General features: G+C 41.7%; 2 protein-coding genes across 5 annotated transcripts in view; one reads left to right on the top strand and one right to left on the bottom strand.

Moving 5' to 3' along the window:
* Positions 1 to 119: 119 nt before the first annotated feature.
* On the top strand, positions 120 to 9229 carry vsnl1b (visinin-like 1b). Of its 2 annotated transcripts, none has more exons than XM_020501566.2 (4): positions 120 to 574; positions 3004 to 3170; positions 3455 to 3670; positions 7002 to 9229. In XM_020501566.2, the coding sequence occupies exons 2-4, from the start codon at positions 3009 to 3011 to the stop codon at positions 7197 to 7199; spliced, it is 576 nt and encodes a 191-aa protein (XP_020357155.1). In that variant the 5' UTR covers positions 120 to 574; positions 3004 to 3008; the 3' UTR covers positions 7200 to 9229. The 2 variants fall into 2 exon arrangements, with proteins under 2 accessions (XP_020357155.1, XP_020357156.1); XM_020501567.2 differs by having other exon boundaries at positions 330 to 574; positions 2978 to 3170.
* Positions 7360 to 25266, bottom strand: part of smc6 (structural maintenance of chromosomes 6) — a 32946-nt gene continuing 15039 nt past the window's right edge. For 2 of the 3 annotated variants that reach the window (XM_020501569.2, XM_020501570.2), the window contains exons 16-27: positions 25079 to 25193; positions 19992 to 20152; positions 18599 to 18734; positions 18198 to 18278; positions 17890 to 18060; positions 17558 to 17695; positions 16214 to 16359; positions 14279 to 14404; positions 13653 to 13758; positions 13177 to 13329; positions 10815 to 10912; positions 9490 to 10687 (exon numbers count right to left, since the gene is read on the bottom strand). In XM_020501569.2, the coding sequence (XP_020357158.2) occupies positions 10597 to 10687; positions 10815 to 10912; positions 13177 to 13329; positions 13653 to 13758; positions 14279 to 14404; positions 16214 to 16359; positions 17558 to 17695; positions 17890 to 18060; positions 18198 to 18278; positions 18599 to 18734; positions 19992 to 20152; positions 25079 to 25193 (1522 nt within the window). In that variant the 3' untranslated portion in view covers positions 9490 to 10596. Of the gene's footprint in view, positions 10688 to 10814; positions 10913 to 13176; positions 13330 to 13652; positions 13759 to 14278; positions 14405 to 16213; positions 16360 to 17557; positions 17696 to 17889; positions 18061 to 18197; positions 18279 to 18598; positions 18735 to 19991; positions 20153 to 25078; positions 25194 to 25266 lie in introns of all 3 variants that reach the window. The other variant, XM_020501568.2, reaches the window with a different exon arrangement.

Raw genomic sequence — 25266 nt, 5'->3', positions numbered from 1 at the left:
TAGGTTTTGCAGTTGCATGTACATTTTAATCTGAAGGAATATAACTGTTCAAATTGAATTATGTATTGTATATCCCATCAACAAAACAGCATGCAATCCACCAGGTAAAATCATTGTTTAGTTCATCCACGATGTGTTTATTGACTGGTTTTGGTCACCCTTTTCCTAATTTATCCATAAACCTATCCAACAATATCGTTGTTTGTGCTGAAAGGGAACAATACTATTAAGTCATAGACAGCCCTATACTTATTTTATCGATGCAAACGTATAAGATCAAGCAATGGAGCAATGCACGGAGCATGGGCAACTCTTCTGTTGACTGGTGGGGTGACGCCGTATGTCTAGAGTCGCATAACCAACGACGAGACGAGCGTGGGATCGGTCCCAATACTGCCGCTGCTGCCTGCCTCATTTGGAATAGCACGGAAAACCGTTCTTTTTTTCTCTGCGTCCTGAAGAGGCCAATTTCAGGGATAGTCCCATTTGGGCATTCTTGATCATCGGAAGGTTTTTACAGTGTCTAACAGACGACAGTACAGACTGCCATTAGCGGTAGCATCTCCAAAATAAGGTAAGAAGCATTTGTCTGCGGCAGACACAGTGAATGTTGTTTTATGTTGTCATAGCATGTATTTTTTATTATTTTATATGATTGTCTAGAGACATAGGCTAATCATTTCCATTCACGATGTATCTCATACTGGGGGTATCCTGCCCTTAAAAACATTCGATTAATGAGATCTGGCGTTTTATTTGGGGGAGGAATTGTCACCTGCGCATCCATCATTAAAATGAATGCATAACGTTTTAAAAACATCCTGAGTTAATTCATTATATTTAGAAAATAATATCAAAATCGTGTTTTTCTCGTTGTTCTATTCAAATTTCATGAGAATGACAATCGTGTAATTTTATGGGTTGATTGTCAGTTTTTGTCATATTTTAAGATTATGCGCATGGTGAAAAATGACACGATAAATAGAGTGGTGTGATTTCACTTACGAGGTTTAATTCCCTCACCACTGCGTCGTTTCTATCGGAATGCACTTGCATACCTCTCTCTCTCTCTCTCTCTGTCCGAGCAGACTCGTACCATGAACTGGATAACTGAAAGGACATGTTCTATCTGAAAATAAATAGCCTATATCTATCCACATCACATGTTAGTTTCGCGCGTACATGTGAGGTGGACACCTATACCTTGTTAAATGTCTAACGACGTTAATCTTAGATGAACAAATAGACCGTAGGAGCCAAACCCATTTTCACCTTGCCCCTGATCATTTCTCTCTCCTATCTTCGCTCAATATGTTTCTCCTCAAGGTCATTCGATGCATAGTAGCCTAATGACTTAGGCTCATTTTATGTTACGTAACATCTAAATTATTTCAACACAAGTCTTTTGGTTGCATCATCTAAATACATGTCATTTTTTAATGAAAAATATAGTTTGCGCAAAATGTTGGGTATGCAACATAGCCTACATTGCAAATGAGCCAAGCCCATGTCAATATACTGTGCCTGTGTATCGTGTAATGGTTATGCATGTCAGGGGTGTCAAACTCCTCCCATGGAGGCCCAACTGTCTGCAGGTTTTTGTTTTCCCCTTTCAATGAAGCCCTGGACAACCAGGTGAGGGGATTTCCTCACTAAATTGTGACCTTAACACATGGTTGTTGGTTCAAGCACAGTGCTCGCTGACCATGACTACATGACAATATACCGTATGCATATCCTACTGCATAGCCTACACCCAGGGCCATCAGTTATCCTGATCTCCCTCAATTGTCAATTTATAAATAGTCCCGAGTTAATTTGATTTGGATTATGTTTTCCAGGACAGGTCAGGATAACATCTGACATTTCGCATATAGGCTACAATATGAACACCCATATAGTTTACATTATATACTGTGGTCAACAGATTTGCAAGACAGGTGTCAGCAGCAGCTAATGTTAATCCAGGCTGTGAGAATTGCACGTTTTTATTATTGAAGAGGATCAGAGAGCAGCTCACCAGATGGGCTGATTCCCTTGTTTATTCATTAGTCAAAAGGCTTTATATGATCACCGAAGTACCAACGATAGCCTGTTGCCCATTCACCCTACGGGCTACACACTGACTTCATCTAATCCCTCCACTGTGTGATGGATACCTTATCACTCACTCTGTTTCCATTAATGAATAGATTCCTCTGGAGGTTTCTACCCTCGAAGTTATTAAACATAAACTGCAATTAAAAGCCCAGGTGTATGTCCCAAATGGCACTCTATTCCCTATATAGTGTACTAATTTTGAGCAGAGCCCTATAAAGGCAATACGGTGTCATTTGTGAAGCATCCCATGTGTCAGGCTACAGGTAATCATGGAACCAAAATTGGCGTACGACAGTCTGCCACACAAGACTACAGGCTACAGGTAAAATGCAGACCGGTAACCTGATAGGTGATGATCGAACGCTTGATGAAGTGGTCGTGCTGACGGCAGTGGTCCTGTCCGACACTGTGTGATGTCAGGCCAGATGCGATGTGGTGCCAACAGATTTAGAGAACACAAATAGAACACTGGCGTCAGGCAGGGAAAGCATCTGTGCATGTCAAAATCAACCTCATTGAAATCAACCAAGCAATTCATTATTGTTGTTTTTTTGTTGATGAATTTTTTACAAAAGGACTGTTTGACACAAAACAGGTTTGAGAGCAAAATTGTTGGTAAAACTTCATATGAAAACCCTCCCATCATAATGCATTATAAGCATGTTTATAACATCTTATGCGCTATGCATTACGCACTATAATGCACAGCATACATTTGAATGTGTGATAGGCTTTTTCTATAACCATGATAGAAATAAAATAAAGGCATGTCTTACATACTGTGCTATATTGTACTACATGTTAGTAGAACAATACCTTGATGAAGGTTTATTGAGACCGAAACACTGGTCTATGATCTATTAAATGTGTGCTGGAGTTCTATTCCAAATAAATCCACCACAGGCATCATGGGAAAACAGAACAGCAAGCTGACCCCTGAGGTGATGGAGGACCTGGTGAAGAGCACAGAGTTTAACGAACATGAGCTGAAGCAGTGGTACAAAGGCTTCCTCAAAGACTGCCCCAGTGGTAGACTGAACCTGGACGAGTTTCAACAACTCTATATCAAGGTGTGTATGGAGGTGTGGTACACCCGATGCTGGAGAAATTATGTATATGATGTTATAGCTTCTAGCTAGGGAAATGATTGATATTCTGATTATATAATGTGATTGTAAGAAACCCTAGGGAAGCTAGAACCGACAGAATCAGGGTTTGACTTCTCTATATTAGAACTGTACTGTTGTTCATGTTTTCCCCGTCATATTAACCAATCATAATGCTAGTTAAAAATAGATGTTTTTAAATAGTTGGATATCACAGCTGTCTCTCAATAAATGTTTCAACCCTGCAGTTCTTCCCGTATGGCGATGCGTCAAAGTTTGCGCAGCACGCCTTCAGGACCTTCGACAAGAACAGCGACGGCACCATCGACTTCCGAGAGTTCATCTGTGCCCTGTCCATTACATCGCGTGGCAGCTTCGAGCAGAAACTCAACTGGGCCTTCAACATGTACGATCTGGATGGAGACGGCAAGATCACCCGGGTGGAGATGTTAGAGATCATCGAGGTAAGGAATAACACTGATGGCTGGCTTCCCGGACACAGATTACGCTGTTTTAGTCCACTACTAGGTTTTAATCCGTGTCCGGGAACCAGCCCTATATGTTTTTTCATTTACTTGTACCCATGAAGCTTATACTAGCTGTTTAAGTTGTTTATCCAGTTTTAATTCATCAGCAGTGCATGTTATTTGAATATATGCTACAAAGGCAAACATTGAGACAGAGGACGATCAAGTTTAGCCACCAGATAAATCAGGAGAACGTGTGTCCCGATGAGAGGGGTGGGATGTCCCTAGGGTGAGCAGCAGGTAAGGTAAGTGACCGATGAGAGGGGTGGGATGTCCCTAGGGTGAGCAGCAGGTAAGGTAAGTGACCGATGAGAGGGGTGGGATGTCCCTAGGGTGAGCAGCAGGTAAGGTAAGTGACCTTAGAGGGGGTGGGATGTCCCTAGGGGGAGCAGCAGGTAAGGTAAGTGACCGATGAGAGGGGTGGGATGTCCCTAGGGGGAGCAGAAGGTAAGTGACCGTTGAGAGGGTGTGGGGAGAAAATGTCAATTGGGGGAGTAGATTGCTGACTATTCAACAGCCTGATGGTCTGAGGGTAGAAACTAATGGCCAGTCTTCCAGTTTTTGCCATGATGCTCCTGTACTACCCGCATCTGAGTGATTGAAGCAGGGAGAACAGGGCGTGTCTTGGGTGGCTTGGGTCCCTGATGATCATCTTGGCCTTCCTGTGACACTTGGTGGTGTAGGTGTCCTGTAGGGCAGGAAGTGTGCACCCAAATGGTGCGTTCGGCTGCACGTATCAACTTCTGACGTGCACTGCTGTCTGGGGTGGTGGAATTGCCGTACCAGGCTGTGATGCAGACTGACAGTAATGCTCTCGATGCCGCTCCAGTAGAACACGGAGGGGCCTCGGGGATAGCATCCTGAGGTTGAAAAGTTGCTGTCGTTTCTTCTTTCCCATGGTCTCCGAGTGGTTTGACCATTTCAGCTTCTAGATGTGTACGCAGAGGAATTTGAAGTTATTGACTGTCTCCACGGCTGCCCTGTTGATGAGGATGGGAGTGTGTCCAGTCTGGTTCCACCTGAAGTCCACAGTCAGCTCCTTTGTTTTGCTAACGTTGAGGGAGAGGTTGTTTACCTGGTGCCACGCTGTCAGAGTGCCTACCTCCTCCCTGTAAACCGTATCGTTGTTGTTGGTAATCAGGCCCCTACTACTGTCGTGTCATCAGCTAACTTGATGATGGAGTTGGAACTGTGTGAGGCCAGTCAGTCGTGGGTATACAGGGAGTACAGGAGGGGACTGAGGACGCACCCTTGTGGGGCCCCCGTGTTGAGAATCAGTGTAGAGGTGGTAATGTTGCCTACCTTCCCCACCTGGGGGCTGCCCATCAGCAAGTCCAGAACACAGTTGAATAGGGAGGAGTTCAGACCCAGGGCTGATTGTAATGAGCTTATAGAGCACTATGGTATTGAAGGCCGAGCCATACTCGATAAACAGCATCCTCACATACAGTGCATTTGGAAAGTATTCAACCCCTTCACTTCTTCCACATTTTGTTCCATTACAGCCTTATTCTAAAATTGATTAAATAAATAAAAAATCCTTATCTACACATAATACCCCATAATGACAAAGCGAAAACAGGTTTAGACTTTTTGCAAATGTATAATTATTATTTTTTTAAACGTTATTTACATAAGTTTTCAGACCTTTTGCTATGAGACTTTAAATTTAGCTCTGGTGCATCCTGTTTCCATTGATCAACCTTGAGATGTTTCTACAATTTGATTGGAGTCCACCTGTGGTAGATTTTATTGATTGGATACGATTTGGAAAGGCACACATCTGTCTATTTAAGGTCCCACAGTTGACAGTACATGTCAGAGCAAAAACCAAGCCAAGACATCAAAGGAATTGTCCGTAGAGCTCCGAGACAGGATTGTGTCGAGGCACAGATCTGGGGAAGGGTACCAAAAAAATGTCTTCAGCATTGAAAGTCCACAAGAACACAGTGGCCTCCATCATTCTTAAATGGAAGAAGTTTAGAACTAACAAGACTCTTCCTAGAGCTGGACACCCGGCGAAACTGAGCCATCAGGGCAGAAGGGCCTTCTTCAGGGAGGTGACCAAGATGGTCACTCTGTCAGAGCTCCAGCGTTCCTCTGTGGAGATGCGTGAACCTTCCAGACGGACAACCATCTCTGCAGCACTCCGCCAATCAGGCCTTTATGGTAGTGGCCAGACGGAAGCCACTCCTCAGTAAAAGGCACATGACAGCCAACTTGGTGTTTGCCAAAAGGCACCTAAAGGACTCAGACCATGAGAAACAAGATTCTCTGATCTGATCAAACCAAGATTGAACTCTGCCTAAATGTCAAGTGTCACGTCTGGAGGAAACCTGGCACCAACCCTTTGGAAGCACGGTGGTGGCAGCATCATGCTGTGGGGATGTTTTTCAGCAGCAGGGACTGTGAGACAAGTCAGGATCGAGGGAAAGATGAACGGAGCCTAGTACAGAGAGATCCTTGATGAAAACCTGTTCCAGAGTGCTCAGGAACTCAGACTGGACCAAAGGTTTACCTTCCAACAGGACAACAACCCTAAGCACACAGCCAAGACAACGCAAGAGTGGCTTCGGGACAAGTCTCTGAAAGTCCTTGAGTGGCCCAGCCAGAGCCCGGACTTGAACCCGATCTAACATCTCTGGAGAGACCTGAAAGTAGCTGTGCAGCAACACTTCCCATCCAACCTGACAGGGCTTGAGAGGATCTGCAGAGAAGAATGGGAAAAACTCCCCAAATACAGATGTGCCAGGCTTGTAGCGTCATACCCAGGAAGACTTGAGGTTGTAATCGCTGCCAAAGGTGCTTCAACAGAGTACAGAGTAAAGGGTCTGAATACTTATGTAAATGTGATTTCATTTTTTTATTATTTAAAAAAAACATTTGCACAAATGTCTAAAAACCTGTTTTTGCTTTGTCATTATGGGGTATTGTCTGTAGATTGGTGAGGGAAAAAAACAATTGAATACATTTTAGAATAAGACTGTAAAGTAACAAAACATGGAAAAAGTCAAAGGGTCTGAATACTTTCCCAATGCCCTGTATGCATTCCTTTTGTCCAGGTGTGTAAGGGCACTGTGTTATGTTATATATATTTATGTTACAGTGGGGAACATTGGTATATAAATTCAGAAGTATCAAGATTAAACTTTGAACATGTTAACAGATTAATAACCAAGACTGTGTGAAAATAGATCTTTCTTGAATTCATTACACCCCTGTTCCTTTCTGTGGTATCACCTCACCTATCAACCCTGGTTGTCTATAGGCCATATACAAAATGGTGGGCACTGTGATCATGATGAAGATGAACGAGGATGGCCTGACACCGGAGCAACGTGTAGACAGGATCTTCAGCAAGATGGATAAGAATAACGATGACCAGATCTCATTGGATGAGTTCAAAGAGGCGGCCAAGAGTGATCCGTCCATCGTGCTCCTCTTGCAGTGTGATATGCAGAAGTGAGGAGGTGCTCGTCTGTATAAAACCAGACGTGCACACACTCTGCGGACAGGCAGCACATGTTTTAAATGTTTCATTAAGTTATTCTTCTTCTTCTTCTCAGCCTTTTCCACAGGAAAAAAAAATATGCTTGGACTATTTTTCAATGGACTTGCTTCTTGTGGTTGTATGCATGAGAATGTCAAATAGCGGAATAATTTTTAATATATTACATTACACAGTATCATGATACATTTATATTTTATCGAACCTGACCTGCCAATGTGAATTGTGCACAAGTAATCCTATTCCACTTACCCATTCACTTTTAGGCTAGCTTGTATATCAGTGAAGCGCTATACATTGAATGATTCTGTTCCTGCAGTATTTAGATGATCCATGTCCACTGCTGCAGCTAGCTGCTAATGCTAATGCTTAACATGCTGGTAATGAACAATCATTCCTATCATCATTGTAACTTGTCTCTATTAATACCCAAACTTCTTGAGCTCTTGGAAAAATAGAGGAGATCCTTGTCCTTTCCAGATAAGGTGTTCTGTTCAGACTGACTGGAACTGATGTGTAGGTTCTAATATTTAAATGCATGTGTTTTGTGTTCAGACTCTATACTCGAACCTCTTGTTAAATTGTTGCGTCTGCAAGCGGGGTATTCAAGGAGAACCCCCCCCCCCCCCCCCCACGAAAAGCGTTTGGTATTGTTGCATGGGATGTACAGTAGTGATTCACCGACCATTACATGATTAACCTTCTGTGGGCGGCTGTTGCCCTCATATTTAATAACGTATACATGTGGAATTAATGTGACACTTGGGTTCTTGAACGACAGATAATATGGGCCCTGGTTGTAACCTCTCACACATACAGAAGATGTATCTGAAAATGTAATAGTGAATTAAAGCACAGCAGTAATTGGAAAAACTAGAGAATAAATCTGCTGCTAATATACTACCCACTGGGCAGAAACTGGTTGAATCAATGTTATTTCCACATAAAAAAAAAAGATAATCAAATTTTTTTTTTTTTTACCCAACTTTGAACCCAAATCCAATGACATGGTGACATTTGTTGTTGATTTCACGTTAGTTGACAACTCAACCAAATGTAAATCAAAACTAGACGTTGAACTGATGTCTGTGCCCAGTGGTTATCCATTATATTATTCTGTTGCTATCAATCAATCAATCAATCAATCAATCACCAGGCCAATAATAATCTATCTTCAATACCAGTCACCCATCACTCTTAGCATTGCTGGATACATTATACACCATAACATCCTAATAGGTTGGATTTCTCAGCCTGTACGTTTGCCCACTATTTACAATACAAAGTTACGTCATACATATCGCTATGTTTACCGTAACACAGAGCATGGCGTCTGGAGCTTGTATAAATGAAGCGCTTATTTCCAGAGCAGAAAAGCCTTACATGAGTTGAACCGGACATACTGCATTACTACCAACGGTACTTTTATATTAAAACATTTTTAAAATTATCAAAAGGTTTCATCTTCTAATCTCAATCTACGTTTACAATGGTCTTTAAAAGATGCCGAATCCTACACGAGATACGGGTGCTAGGATGAAAACATAGCTTCTGAAACGAAAGGTTGTAGTCCTGTATCAAATGTACACCTATATGGATTGATTGAACATAACCAGACTGATTTACCACTTGGAAGCTATGCAGGCATGTACTGGCAGACAGTCCACTTACTGTACCAATGGAATCTGGCCCCGTTTTCCCATAGTTCTGGATACAGCATCATGTGGACTTGAATGCTCATAGCTGTTTATTATCATTAGTCTATATTATTACTACATCAGGGTGATCCTAACTCCATGGCAACAATCTTTGTCAAGTAAATGTTTATACTAAATTTTAAAAATCCAATAAAAAAAAAAATATGTGTATTTTGTTACCTTGGTTCTTTGTATGCATGTTGCATGTGTTGCACCCAAAATGGTTCCATTCTTTATGTAGTACTAAAGAAAGTCAATCAAATAAACATCTATGGGCTTTTACAAAAGGCATGGTCTGGTAAGTGTGATTCTATTTATTATCCAGGCAATCAAGAAATGGTACATATTTTCTTGCTTGCTTATCCAACATTGAAACAAAAAATTATGCTGTTTAGCAACCTGTTAGGTTCCAAACATATGCATTTTGTTGTTCCGAGGTGAATTATTGGCTTTTCAAGATTCTCTAATTTAAGATACAGGTATTTCCATGTGTTTATTTTCCCCCAATGTCTGTAATATGATGTATTACAACCAATGACAGTTGGATCAGCTAATATTTGTTAATCCATTTTATTGTAACAATGTAACAAGAATTAACATATAAATTAGGTTAGAAAAATTGGATGCGTAAAACATCTTTCAGTTGACAGTAGTTTAAAGCACATCATCAGCATTCAAATATTTTTTAAACCAAATACAGTAACCTAAACATATTACAGTTTAATCAATAGCAGGGTCGGGCAAATTGTTTATGAACAAGGAATGAAACAAAACATAATTCCCAATGTATCAAAATTATACAGTGTCTTACTAACTGTAATCAAAGTCAAAAGATATCTACATCTAGTGTACACATACAGTAAGCTGAAAAAAGTAAATCAACAAATCAGCCAAAACCAAATTTACAGAATTTAAATTACAAGCAATTAAAGATGCACTATGCAAAAATCGCTCTCCATTTCCTGGTTGCTAAAATTTGAATAGTCGACTAATTTCAGTTTATGTGACAAAACAAGCAAGTATAGTGTAGAGAATCATTGTACCATCTAAACAGCTGTGAAATATATTTTCCATAAACAAAAATATTGTATTTTCAGCTATTTGAAGCTTGTGTACAAAACCGAAAGTAAGAGAGACAAAACTTAAGAACGGGAAGCATAGACATAGCGCACATAGAACAGATCTGCCACTTCTTAGACTTGCTTTCAACGAGAACCAAAACACACATTTCTAAGCAAATTTGGTTGGGTCACACTCAAAAAGATACATATTGCAGCTTTAATATGTAGAAAATGTGAAATATGCATAGAGATATGTGAAAGTAACGGTGTTGACAATACAACAAAGATGTATCCACTCAGCCACTATGAAAGTATACAGGCCTACATACTGGGTCATAAGGGGAATTCTTCATAATTCATCCGTCTGCATGGCGCACAACAATAAAGCAGAGTCTTAAGTCTCCCAGAGAGACTTACGTATTCACTCCAAGCAAAAATGTATAGAATGTGTTCGAATGGCTTGTTCGGCATGACGATGGCCTAATCCACCATCTATCAGGGTTGGGGTCAACTCCATTTCAATTCCAGTAAATTCAGGAAGTACAAATTGGAATTTGGTTTACTAACCAAATTGACCCCAGCACTGACATCTATCATCTACCCCAGGTCTTCATCTCCTGTATGTCCTCCTGTCCTCTCTGGATCCTGCAGCTGGTGTATCTTGATGTGGTCACTTTTTGGCAAATTGCTGAAAGAAAAAAAGTGAGAGAATCCACCAACAACACACCTTTAATGTTCTGCGTAAGATCAATAAGGGATAAGGGCAATATACACAATATAAGGGCAAATACACATGTACAATGTCCTCCTGCTACCTGGTAGATAGGGGGGTGATGAAGAAGAACTGACGAAGGTGCTGCCGTTCTGACAGCTCCAGGAGGAGATCCAGTGAGATACGACGATTGTGCATGTCCTTTGAAAAACAAGTTGGAGACAATTTTTTACCAGCGTTGATTCAGTAAGACCTACTATTTTACTATTTTGTTGGGATCCCCAATTAGCCGCTGTCAAAACAGAGGCTACTCTTCCTGGGGTCAAAAGAGGATATAAAAACAAGTAAAATAATCGATGCAGTGCCTGTTAATTTATCATCAAATCACAGCCTATTTCGCCAAACAGGTGATGATTTAACAAGAGCATTCGCAAAAAAAAAGCGCAGGCGTTGCACCAATGTACCCAACCATAAACACCAATGTGTACCTAACCATAAACATCAATGTGTACCTAACCATAAACATCAATGTACCCAACCATAAACATCCATGTGTACCCAACCATAAACATCAATGTACCCAACCATAAACATCAATGTACCCAACCATAAACACCAATGTACCCAACCATAAACATCAATGTACCCAACCATAAACACCAATGTACCCAACCATAAACACCAATGTACCCAACCATAAACATCAATGTGTGCCCAACCATAAACACCAATGTACCCAACCATAAACATCAATGTGTGCCCAACCATAAACACCAATGTACCCAACCATAAACATCAATGTGTGCCCAACCATAAACACCAATGTACCCAACCATAAACATCAATGTGTACCTAACCATAAACATCAATGTGTACCTAACCATAATACCTAACCATAAACATCAATGTGTACCTAACCATAAACATCAATGTGTACCTAACCATAAACATCAATGTGTACCTAACCATAAACATCAATGTGTACCTAACCATAAACATCAATGTGTACCTAACCATAAACATCAATGTGTACCTAACCATAAACATCAATGTGTACCTAACCATAAACATCAATGTGTACCTAACCATAAACATCAATGTGTACCTAACCATAAACATCAATGTGTACCTAACCATAAACATCAATGTGTACCTAACCATAAACATCAATGTGTACCTAACCATAATACCTAACCATAAACATCAATGTGTACCTAACCATAAACATCAATGTGTACCTAACCATAATACCTAACTATAAACATCAATGTGTACCTAACCATAATACCTAACCATAAACATCAATGTATACCTAACCTTGAACATCAATGCCTTTCTTAAAATCAATACACAAGTATATATTTTTAAACCTGCATATTTAGTTAATATTGCCTGCTAACCTGAATTTCTTTGAACTAGTGTCACTTCTCTTGCGTTATGTGCAAGCAGTCAGGCTATATGCAGCAGTTTGGGCTGCCTGGCTCGTTACGAACTGTGTGAAGACCATTTCTTCCTAACAAAGATCGTAATTAATTTGACAGAATTGTACATAATTATGACGTAACATTAAAGGTTGTGCAATGTAACAGCAATATTTAGACTTGGTTCTATATTTCACTGAAAGAATAAATTGCATTTTATTGATGACAATTTGAATGCACAGAGATACCGTGACGCGATCCTGAGGCCCATTGTCGTGACATTCATTCGCCACCATCACCACGATAATGCACTGCCCCGTGTCGCAAGGATCTGTACACAATACCTGGAAACCGAAAATGTCCCAGTTCTTCCATGGCCTGCATACTCACCAGACACGTTACCCAATGAGAATGCTTGGGATGGTCTGGATCGATGTATACGACAGCATGTTCCAGTTCCAGGCCATAACCAGCAACTTCTCACAGCCATTGAAGAGGATTGTGACAACATTCCACAATTCTCTTTAATGGCTGTGCAAACAGCCTGATCAACTCTATGTGAAGGAGATGTGTCGTGCTGCATGAGGCAAATGGGTGGTCACACCAGATACGGACTGGTTTTCTGATCCACACCCCTACCTTTTTTTTGTTAAGGTATCTGTGACCAACAGATGCATATCTGTATTCTCAGTCATGTGAAATCCATAGATTAGGGCCTAATGAATTTCACTTGACTGATTTCCTTATATGAAATGTAACTCAGTAAAATATTAAAAAATTGTTGCATGTTAAGTTTAGATTTTTGTTCATTAAGGTACTTAGTTGTAACCCAGAAATGATTTCATATTAATAAAAAAGATGACTGCATTGGGCCTTTAAATTAGTCATAGAAGTTGTAATCTTCAACGATTTCAAAATGTCTCATCAGCACGTCAACTCAAACTAAGGTCTTGGAGATGAGCATTAACTTTGATTAAATACTATTTTACAAACTATGTGAATCCAGGTGTGTAAATAACAAGCATGCATGTAGGTCTGTCTTACCATGTAGACGTCAAACTCGTCCAGGCACCTGAAGGGGGACTCAGTGATCTCCCAGAGGGAGAGGATAAAACACACTGTAGAGAAGGATCTCTCTCCTCCAGACAGAGACCGCATGTCACTCATACTGTCGTTCTCACGGCCTGGCGGCTTCACCTGTACACACAGGCCCAGGAGGTTAGAGAGGACAGACAGACAACAGGACACATTGAGTTGGGGTTCACACCTGTAGCTTGAGTGTCTAGTTTGATCAGATTGTTGTTATGTGGGTCCTGTTGTCTGTAAATACTGATGATTTAATGCCGTCTTAAACTCAGTCCTCTTGAATGCCAAACACATTCCTGTAAAAAGCTAAATAAATGAACTGAACAATTATTGTGAAAATGTATTTGTCAAATTGATTCTGACGAATACAGATACTTCATTTTATGTAAAAGCTACGGAAGCCATTTGAAAACTATGAGGATTAGCACACATACCGAGATGGACAGCGTCTCACTGTTGTGATCAAACATCATGGACCCGCAGCAATTCATCTTTATCAGGAAATTATTAAAGTATAACTTGCATCTCACAGAGAGGGACCTAGGTACATAAAAATCAAGAGTGTGGGAATATTCAACATACGGTATTCGACAATCAGTATTCATAGGGCGAGTTGTGTACTAAAAAGGGACAGTCGTGTACTAAAAGGGACAGTCGTGTACTAAAAGGGACAGTCGTGTACTAAAAGGGACAGTCGTGTACTAAAAGGGACAGTCGTGTACTAAAAGGGACAGTCGTGTACTAAAAGGGACAGTCGTGTACTAAAAGGGACAGTCGTGTACTAAAAGGGACAGTCGTGTACTAAAAGGGACAGTCGTGTACTAAAAGGGACAGTCGTGTACTAAAAGGGACAGTCGTGTACTAAAAGGGACAGTCGTGTTCTAAAAAGCTCAATGGAGATCATCCATTTGTACAGGCTTAAGCTTAATCTGTATCTGGGAAATGAGCCATAGAGTATTATTTTTTGGGGTTTAGAGCGGTTTAAATAAATAACAACAGTCATGAGCAATTTTAAAGCGGAATTGTCCTTTATGAAATGCGTCAAATGATCACGAATTACCTGCGCATTATTTTGTACCGGGTCTGCCTGTCGGACATTATGTTGTCAAGACGATCTATGAACTTCTTCAGATCTCTCACTTGGTTTGATTTGTCCCTGTAGTTAGCCAGGGCCTCTGCATACTCTCTGGTGAGGAGAAAGATAGTTGAAGTCGGAAGTTTACATACTTACTTTGGAGTCATTAAAACTCGTTTTTCAACCTCTCCACAAATTTATTTTTAAGAAACTTTAGTGTTGGCAAGTCGGTTAGGACATCTACTTTGTGCATGACACAAGTAATTCTTCCAACAATTGTTTAAAGACAGATTTGTTCACTTATAATTCACTGTATCACAATTGCAGTGGGTCAGAAGTTTACATACACTAAGTTGAATGTGCCTTTAAACAGCTTGGACAATTCCAGATAATGTCATGGCTTTAGAAGCTTCTGATAGGCTAATTGACATAATTTGTGTCAATTGGAGGTGTACCCGTTGATGTATTTCAAGGCCTACCTTCAAACTCAGTGCCTCTTAGCTTGACATCATGGGAAAGTCAAAAGAAATCAGCCAAGACCTCAGAAAAAATTTGCAGACCTCCACAAGTCTGGTTCATCCTTGGGAGCAATTTCCAAACGCCTGAAGGTACCACGTTCATCTGTACAAAAGTATAAACACCATGGGACCATGCAGCTGTCATACCACACAGGAAGGAGACGCGTTCTGTCTCCTAGAGATGAACGTACTTTGGTGCGAAAAGTGCAAATCAATCCCAGAACAACAGCAAAGAACCGTGAGAAGATGCTGGAGGAAACAGGTACAAAATTATCTATATCCACAGTAAAACGAGTCCTATAACCTGAAAGGCCGCTCAGCAAGGAAGAAGCCACTGCTCCAAATCCGCCATAGACTGCACATGGGGACGAAGATCTAACTTTTTGGAGAAATGTCCTCTGGTCTGATGAAACAGAAATAGAACTGTTTGTCCATAATGACCATCATTATGTTTGGAGGAAAAAGAGGGAGGCTTGCAAGCCGAAGAACACCATCCCAACCGTGAAGCACAGGGGTGGCAGCATCATGTTGTGGGGGTGCTTTGCTACGGGAGGGACTGGTGCACTTCACAAAATAGATGGCATCATAAGGCAGGAAAATTATGTGGATATATTGAAGCAACATCAAGACATCAGTCAGGAAGTTAAAGCTTGGATGCAAATGGGTCTTCCAAATGGACATTGACCCCAAGCATACTTCCAAAGTTGTGGCAAAATGGCTTAAGGACAACAAAATCAAGGCATTGGAGTGGCCATCACAAAGCCCTGACCTCAATCCCATAGAAAATTTGTGAGCAGAAGTGAAAAAAGCGTGTGCGAGCAAGGAGGCCTACAAACCTGACTCAGTTACACCAGCTCTGTCAGGAGGAATGGGCCAGAATTCACCCACCTTATTGTGGGAAGCTTGTGGAAGGCTACCCAAAACATTTGACGCAAGTTAAACAATTTAAAGGCAATGCTACCAAATACTAATTGAGTGTATGTAAACTTCTGACCCACTGGGAATGTGATGAAAGAAATAAAAGCTGAAATAAATCTCTACTATTATTTCACATTCTTAAAATAAAGTGGTGATCCTAACTAACCTAAGACAGGGAATTTTTACTAGGATTAAATGTCACGAATTGTGAAAAACTGAGTTTAAATGTATTTGGCTAAGGTGTATGTAAACTTCCCACTTCAACTGTATATACAAAAGCCTTGAAAAGTAATATTTCCAAAATGCCTCGACACAGTAGGTATAGCATGTGGGAGCATCTCCATAACTCTAAAATCTTGCCTAATTTGGTGTTTACCTCATCTGTCCACGAGAGAGGAAACATTACAAAACGACAGACATTTAAATGAGCAATGTTTTATGAAATATTCATGCCGTTTGAATATGTACTGATGGAGCACCCTACCTAACCACCTGCTCGTGGTCTCCATGGCTACTCTCCTGAACGCTGATCTTCCTCCGTAACCTCGTGATCTCCACATCAATACTCCTGGCGCTGCGATCTACCTGTTGGCGCTCTGGGCTGATCTCTTTGGCTTTGGCCACAAATTCCTGTCAACAGTTTATAAACAGATTAACAACTGCCATTTACAGTATGTTCATTTCACCCAATTTGGCCCCATCATTGGTTTTTTATTTAGCAAAATAACATGCAGGATAACATGCAATAATTTAAATTAATCTTATATAATTCACCAATAAATATCCATATATGGGTTGATTTGTGTTTGAGGTCAGTTCCGTTTTGGTTAGATTATTTGGGTTGAATGCTGTAACACAGAATAAAACAACAAAAGTCCCATGATGGTAGGGACTGTCCATTACTGCTTATTACTTATTAACCATCATTTATTCACATTACTTTAATAAAATATTTAAGTTGTGTATATTAGGCTACATTTGTTTTATGACTATTATTTAATTTCAAGCATAATTTTATGACTGCTGAAGACCAGCTATCAATCACTTAGATAATGTATTTTCAGGTAGTGATATGCTAAGCAACAGCTGTTCTCTAGATCCCCTCACAATCACGAAACGTCGCTAAGCAACAGCTGCTCTCTATATCACATCATGATGAGTCGCTAAGCAACAGCGGCTCTCTATATCACCTCACGATCAAAGTGCATCGCTAAGCTACAGCTGCTCTCTATATCACATCACGATGAGTCGCTAAGCAACAGCTGCTCTCTATATCACCTCACGATTAAAAATACGTCGCTAAGCTACAGCTGCTCTCTTGATCCCCTCACGATCACGATACGTCGCTAAGCAACAGCTACTCTCTATATCACATCACGATACGTCGCTAAACAACAGCTACTCTCTATATCACCTCACGATCAAAATGCATCGCTAAGCTACAGCTGCTCTCTATATCACATCACGATGAGTCGCTAAGCAACAGCTGCTCTCTATATCACCTCACGATTAAAAATACGTCGCTAAGCTACAGCTGCTCTCTATATCACATCACGATGAGTCGCTAAGCAACAGCTGCTCTCTATATCACCTCACGATTAAAAATACGTCGCTAAGCTACAGCTGCTCTCTATATCACATCACGATACGTCGCTAAGCAACAGCTACTCTCTATATCACCTCACGATTACAATACGAAAATATATACTATATGGAATTAAAATAATTGAACAGACATTAGTTAATTAGTTGTTTAAAAAAAAAATGTTTTGGTTAATCGCTCAGCACTAGGGTTGATCCCAACATTGGGACAAATATTATCGCTTACTGTGACCTCCTCTTCTTTCAGAGCCAGATCACTTCTCATAGCCTGCATGTTGTCCTGATGATCCTTGAGTTTCTTCTCTAAGATCTTCAGGCTTCGTTCCAGTTTACTACACTGTGCTTCAGCCTTACCCTGTTCCTCCTGATCAGTCAAGAACAAAACAATAACACACAAAACGTCATCACAAACAGTTTTGTGTTTGTACCAAATAACTCACATTTCATTAGGTACCATTTCAACTATTAAAGTTACTCTGGATAAAAGTGTCTGTCAAGTGGCATTATTAAGCGCTGTCATCTTTACGGCATCAGGCACTCCAAACATGTCTACAGTACCTTCAGTGGCTCTGTCTCCTCAGCCAGCTGTTCTATCCTGTTCCTCACGTCAACATACTGGCAATCAACTTCCTTGGCAGTTCTCTTATGCTCCTCCAGCTCCTCCTTCGCTTCCTCCACAGTTTTCTTCTCACCGTCGATTCTCTGCTGGTTCTCTTGAGCCACTTCTTCCTGTAGCATTTGATAAAGTTAAACGTTTAAATGAAATGCACCGTGTTAACACTTCAATCAATCCCAACCAACATAGATCATGGCATAAATCATGGCATCATTTGGAATCATGGATAAATAAAAGTTATTTTTTTTACCAAAGTGCTGATGTCATCAGTCTGTTCCTCCTCAACATTCTCCAGCTCGGTCACACCGGCCTTGACCTGATTCACTGTGGCCTGGATGCAAATATACAGGTAGACTGTTACACAGCATGCATGTCCTACGTTACATAGGAGGTGTAACATATTCAACAACAGATCGCACCCTGCATTAATATACAGGACATTTGTCAATATCTTTCAGATACATCTACAGCGATGCTTACGTTTACAACATCACCAGGCTTTTTCAGAGTAGTGATGGTGCAATGCATCGGACTGCTGTCAGTTCAATGTGTCAATGTTTTAATTGCATATGTCCCTATTCAAATTAACAATTGGGGAAGAAAACTGAGCAGTGACACCAAACACATTATAAACACAGTTCATCATATTACCAGAGTCTTTTTCAGAGTCATGATTGTGCTGTGTAGTTTGGCCTCCATGCGCTGGATGTCGTCATTGACTGAGCTCAGGTGAAGCTGAAACCGGGAGAGCTGGGCCTTGTAGTTCTCCAGCTCTGACTCCACCATGCTGAGCAATTACAAAGAACAATAAAACTACAAATCAATACAATGCTCAAGGACAGTACCATCTCATGAGATGAAGGCGGCAGGTAGCCTGGCAGTTTAAGAGGCTTGCCAGTTCAAATCCCGGTTCTGACTGTAAAAATCTGAGTGAGTGGGTGGGTGGAGGGGGAACGTGAGCTGGCAGCCGAAAGGTTGCTGGTATCAAATCCTTGATGCCATTGACCGCTATTGTGCCCTCGGGCAAGGCACTTAACCCCCCAAAACAACTGCTCCCCGGGCGCCCAGTGTGGCAGCCCCCCATAACTCTCCAAACCCTGTATATGTAAATATTAGGGTTGACACCATTTAGTCGACAGGTCAATTGTAATAAATTAATTGTGCCCCTTTTAAAAAAATGTTTTACATGGTGCACAAGACACCTGTCTGATTCATGCCTGTCTCAGTGGACTGTTACATGGCGGAGGCCACAGGTATGGCACATTCCATCACTCTAAGACATGTGATAGTGAAATTGTGTATGGTTAAATCATGGTCAAAAATAATGGTGGAACACTAACACATTTAATATAATTTAATAACAAATGAACATTCTACCGCGTTGTATATGGTCACTGTCCAAGGTTCTGAAACATGATAGTCAGCGCACTGTAGAATTGGCACCGTCCCCTATGTTGCTATTGTGCAAAATAGCAAAATTACCCAGCATATTGGGATTGAGAACAATGCTACGGAGGCAGCAGCAGAGATGGGGAAACAGCCCTGGCCTTAGCCTAAATATCCAAGAAAATTGAGGAGAGAGGAAACCAACTTAATTAGGTCTATAATCAATAGCCTAACTGTTGCATGCATGCATGCATGCATGTGTGAATGAATGAATATACACACGCACAAACATATATATTAATTATAATGTGTATATATATATATATATAAATATATTATAGTGTGTATATATATATATATATATATATATATATTATAGTGTGTATATATATATATATATTATAGTGTGTATATATATATATATGTGTGTATATGACCCCAAACCTTTGAACGGTAGTGTATGTATGTGTCTTTCGGAGGGAAAAGGGTAAAAAACTGAAGTCAGATTTCCGTTGGCCCTTGTGTGCAATTGACCAATAATGTGATCTTAATCTGGTACTTCCTGATGTGTTTCGGAGCAAGATACTTTAGAAGAGCATACCACAACCATACAAAAATAAATGTTATAAGAGTCCAGATTAATAAAATAGGTACTTGCCGAATTTCTGTTTCCAGATCTCCCCCAAGGTATTTGGCCATGCTGAAGTCTGGTGTGTAGTACCGGTTAGGGTACACCTGGTCTCCCTCCACAGTGAAGGCCTCACGACAGTTCCTCGGGGGTCGGCCTTGTTGCATCACTCTCCTGGCTGCATTCTTCTCCTGCAATCACAATCGGGACAAGAAACATTGGTAGCTGGGAACTTACTCATGTTATTTAATTTTTTTATTTAACCTTTATTTAACCAGGTAGGCTAGTTGAGAACAAGTTTTCATTTGCAACTGCGACCTGGCCAAGATAAAGCAAAGCAGTGTGACAAAAACAACAACACAGAGTTACACATGGAATAAACAAACATACAATCAATAATACAGTAGAAATAATCTGTCTGTGAACAATTGTTGGAAGAATGACTTGTGTCATGCACAAAGTAGATGTCCTAACCGACTTGCCAAAACTATAGTTTGTTAACAAGAAATTAGTGGAGTGGTTGAAAAACAAGTTAATGACTCCAACCTAAGTGTATGTAAACTTCTAACTTCAACTGTACATGACAAAGTTACTTTTAGATTTGCATAATTTTTAATTTAGATATAATTGTTATTAAATCAGATTACAATGATTTGAGATACGAAGACTTTATGAAAAACTGTTCCACGAAAATGTGCATATGAAAATCCTAACTGGCACGCAGATCGGTAGAAATGGTAAGATAAATTGACACTGCAAATGGAAAAGGTTGCTGACCCCTGGTGTAGCCTGTTACCGGTAACTTCGGGAGCGTAACGGCAAAATCTGCGAAGGCCAGCAGCAGTGGGAGGTGGTGGTTCGGGAACAGGGTTTTTAATCCTCTGGTTATGCTATCTTGATCTCTGGCTGCCTCGAGTCATTTGTGTGTCTTAATGATTTAAATCACAGTGTGCTTAAAGCGTCAGACAAGCCCAGTAGCCTACATATAGTTGACTGTCAAAACACATAGGGTGTGTCTATATGGAAAAATACACGTTTCAAAATTTCAACCAGTCGAACAGGCAACTTTCGGTCAACCAATATATATATATATCCTACTATCCAGCAAGGGGAAACATTTGCATGCAGCAAAGTCTACTGCCGATCTTCATAAAACTTCAGCTGCATACTATTCCCACCAGTGGCGGATTTAGGTATGGGCGACATGGGCGACATGGGCGACATGGGCAGACGCCGAGGGCGGCATCTTGCCGGGGCGCCCGCACCAAAATATGACGACATTTGCGCGATTGGTTTTCTATTGCTAATTTGCACGTCATGTCAATGATATCATGTCACCATGTGGTGATGTGGGTCAATTAACCTTGTCGGAGTGGGGTAGGTTATTTATTTTAAAAATTCATTGAATTTGACCCCTTTTTCTCCCCAATTTCGTGGTATTCAATAGTTTTTTTAGTAGCTCATCGCTACAACTCCCCGTACGGGCTCGGGAGGGACGAAGGTTGAAAGTCATGCGTCCTCCGATACACAACCCAACCAAGCTGCACTGCTTCTTAACACAGCGCCATCCAAACCAGAAGCCAGCCGCACCAATGTGTCGGGAAGAAACACGTGCACCTGGCAACCTTGGTTAGCGCGCACTGCGCCCAGCCCGCCACAGGAGTCGCTGGTGCGCGATGAGACAAGAATATCCCTACCTGCCAAACCCTCCCTAACCCGGAAGATGCTAGGCCAATTGTGCGTCGCGGCCGGTTACGACAGAGCCTGGGCGCGAACCCAGAGTCTCTGGTGGCACAGCTGGCGCTGCAGTACAGCGCCCTTAACCACTGAGCCACCCGGGAGGCTGGAGTGGGGTAGGTTGACCTCCGGTCTCCCCACTGGAAGCCGGAGGTAGGGGGAGTTGGGGAATCTATCAAACAGCATACTAATTTTGTACAGTACTAATGCAATTAGTAAATTAGAAATGCCTGTAGCAGCATCCCCACCAAACCCTGCTGCTGAGGATGAATCACTGTCTACAGACCCTGCTGCTGAGGATGAACCACTGTCTACAGATCCTGCTGCTGAGGATGAACCACTGTCTACAGACCCTGCTGCTGAGGATGAACCACTGTCTACCAGACCCTGCTGCTGAGGATGAACCACTGTCTACTGACCCTGCTGCTGAGGATAAACCACTGTCTACTGACCCTGCTGCTGAGGATAAACCACTGTCTACAGATCCTGCTGCTGAGGATGAACCACTGTCTATAAACCCTGCTGCTGAGGATGAACCACTGTCTACAGATCCTGCTGACTGGCCTTCAGTTCTGACTGACAGAATTAAGACACAACTAGTTTGCAGAGGACCAAGTGAAGTACCACCTAACTGTGTTTTCCCAAGGAATGACAGTGATGGAAGCTGTCACCACCAGAATTTCAGGAAGAGTGGTGAAAAAAAATCCCTAGAAGTTGGTTGGTGTATTCTGAAAGAAACAACAGCCTCTTCTGCTTCTGCTGCAAAATAAAGAAAATTTATTTGGCAAACTCAGGACTGACAGACTGGGAACATGCAAGTTCTTTGATGACTTCACATGACAGTAGTCCAGAACACCAAAACTGCAACTGCATGAAAACATGGAAAGAACTGGCAATGAGGATCAAAAAAGAGGAAACAATTGATAATCATGAGATGGCACTTATGGAGGCTGAGAGGATAAGATGGAGAGAGGTGTTAATACGTCTGACTGCTATTGTGCAGTCTCTGACAATTAGAAATCTGGCACTAAGGGGACACACAGGAACACTGTACTCTCTATCAAAATAGACATTTCCTCAAAAGGAGGTTAAACTGATGGCACAATTTGTTCCAGTCATGAAAGATCACCTTAACCGTGTCCAAAAAGGGACCTCGAGTCACATCACCAGCTACCTTGGCCACCAAATACAGAATGAACTCATTGATTTGTTGAGCAGCAAGGTCTTTTCAATAATGGTGAGTGACATCAAGCTGGCAAAATGCTTCTCTATCATTCTAGATTGCACCTCAGATGTCAGCCACACTGAACAGTTGTCAGTTGTGATTAAATTGTGTCCCTGAAGGAGGAGCCCCAGATAAAGGAACGTTTTATGGGGCTCTTGGAGGCAGAGGAGTCCACGGGCCAACATTTGGCATCCCTGATTCACAAAAGATTAGAGGAGCTAAAAATTCATTTTGAAGACGTCAAAGCCAGACTCCTGGAAATGAATCCAAGAGCTCTATTTGTGCCATGTGGGGCTCACACATTGAACCTGGTTGTGGCTGATGCTGCTAAAAGTTATGTCGATGCCACAGGTTACTTTTGGCATCTTTCACAAACTGTACACCTTGTTCTCAGCCTTCACACAGCGATGGGCCATCCTGAAAAAAACATGTGGACATCACTTTGAAGATGTGGACTGAGACAAGGTGGGAGAGTAAAGTTAAGAGTGTCGAGCCACTGAGGTGTCAGGCAGCAGCGGTGAGAGAGGCACTGAGGTATCAGGCAGCAGCGGTGAGAGAGGCACTGAGGTATCAGGCAGCAGCAGTGAGAGAGACACTGAGGTATCAGACAGCAGCAGTGAGAGAGACACTGAGGTATCAGGCAGCAGCGGTGAGAGAGCCACTGAGGTATCAGGCAGCAGCAGTGAGAGAGCCACTGAGGTATCAGGCAGCAGCAGTGAGAGATGCACTGAGGTACCAGGCAGCAGCAGTGAGAGAGGCACTGAGGTATCAGGCAGCAGCGGTGAGAGAGACACTGAGGTATCAGGCAGCAGCAGTGAGAGATGCACTGAGGTATCAGGCAGCAGCAGTGAGAGATGCACTGAGGTATCAGGCAGCAGCAGTGAGAGAGCCACTGAGGTATCAGGCAGCAGCAGTGAGAGGCACTAAGGTATCAGGCAGCAGCAGTGAGAGATGCACTGATTGAGGTGAGGGATCAAACCAAAGACCCTGTGATAAAGATTGAGGCCCAGTCCTTGTCAGAGGAGGTGGGATCATACCGCTTCAGCATCTGTACGGTGGTGTGGTATGACATCTTGAGCCAGATACAACATGTGAGCAAGCTGATACAGTCTCCCAGTATGCATGTGGATGTTGCAGTCAGTCTTCTCAGAAAGACAGAGAGAGGTCTCAGCAACTACATGGCAACAGGCTTTATGACTGCACAAACGTCAGCCAAGTATATTTGCGAGGTTATGAATGTAGAGGACGTTCTACTACAAAAAAGGCTGAGGTCCTTTTCATACGAATCATTTGATGAGCCTTTGAGTGATGCCCCGAAGAAGCTGGAGGTGACATTTTTCAATGTCGTTGTTGATGCTGCAACCTCAGCCCTTCAGGAAAGATTTTCCACACCGGAAAATGTGGGAGAGAAGTTTGGAGTGCTGTCAACCTTCCTAAGTCTCTCAAATGAGGAGCTGACAGAACAATGAGAGGCCCTTGGTATGACACTGCACTATAAAGAACACTCAGACTTGGATGGCAGAGAGCTTGCACAGGAACTGAAGAACAAGCCTGACTTGCTGTTTGAAGTGCAGTAGTGTAATAATCAGGTTCTCTTCTTTATAAGTGTGTTATTCTATTTGTGTATTTGTGTGATGTCGGGTTTTTGTGCAATGTAGTTTTATTTGTGTGTGTTTTGTTATTAACAGGGTAATAGTGTAATAATTAAATTACCTTTTTTATTTGTATTTATATACTACAATTAGTTTCTATTGTTCTTTGTTACTTCTTTTTGATATTTATGCATCTTATGTTTGTATATATTTATATAGTCTTAAGGGGGGGTTTCGCCCAGGGCGCCATGATGATCTGGCGTCTGTTGCCTTTAGAGAAGTAGCGTGACATCAGATCCTGGAGGTCGGCCTCGTCCTTGTAGTTGTCACAGCAGAAGGTCTTCATGAAGCTCCTCCAGCAGCTCTCCACTGCTACAGCTAAGGCAGGGTCCTTCACCCAGGGAGCCATACAAGCTAGAACCACCACTGGCTCCCAGTGGTGGAAACATGATAGATGCTGTTGTTTCTATCTTCCAATTTACCTTTGTCGTATCGTGCCTCAATGCAAATCGTTTGTTGGACTGCACATTCAACTAGGAGCTTAAATCAGGGAAGAAACTAACCTTGATTATGAGAATGGATTCTATGCCTCTCATGTCGATGAGGCAGTTTGCGATGACTGGGTTGGCTATGCTCAGAGAGTCCAGTACTGAGGGGTAGTCTGGGTGATTGACTCCACTGAAACACACCCAAATACAAAACCAAATTAGCTTTACTATGTATTCAAGTCCATACAGTTTCACTCTAATAA

This window comes from Oncorhynchus kisutch, linkage group LG14 (genome assembly GCF_002021735.2).
Source record: "Oncorhynchus kisutch isolate 150728-3 linkage group LG14, Okis_V2, whole genome shotgun sequence".
NCBI lineage: Eukaryota > Metazoa > Chordata > Actinopteri > Salmoniformes > Salmonidae > Oncorhynchus > Oncorhynchus kisutch.
This window is presented reverse-complemented; position numbering and strand designations above follow the sequence as displayed.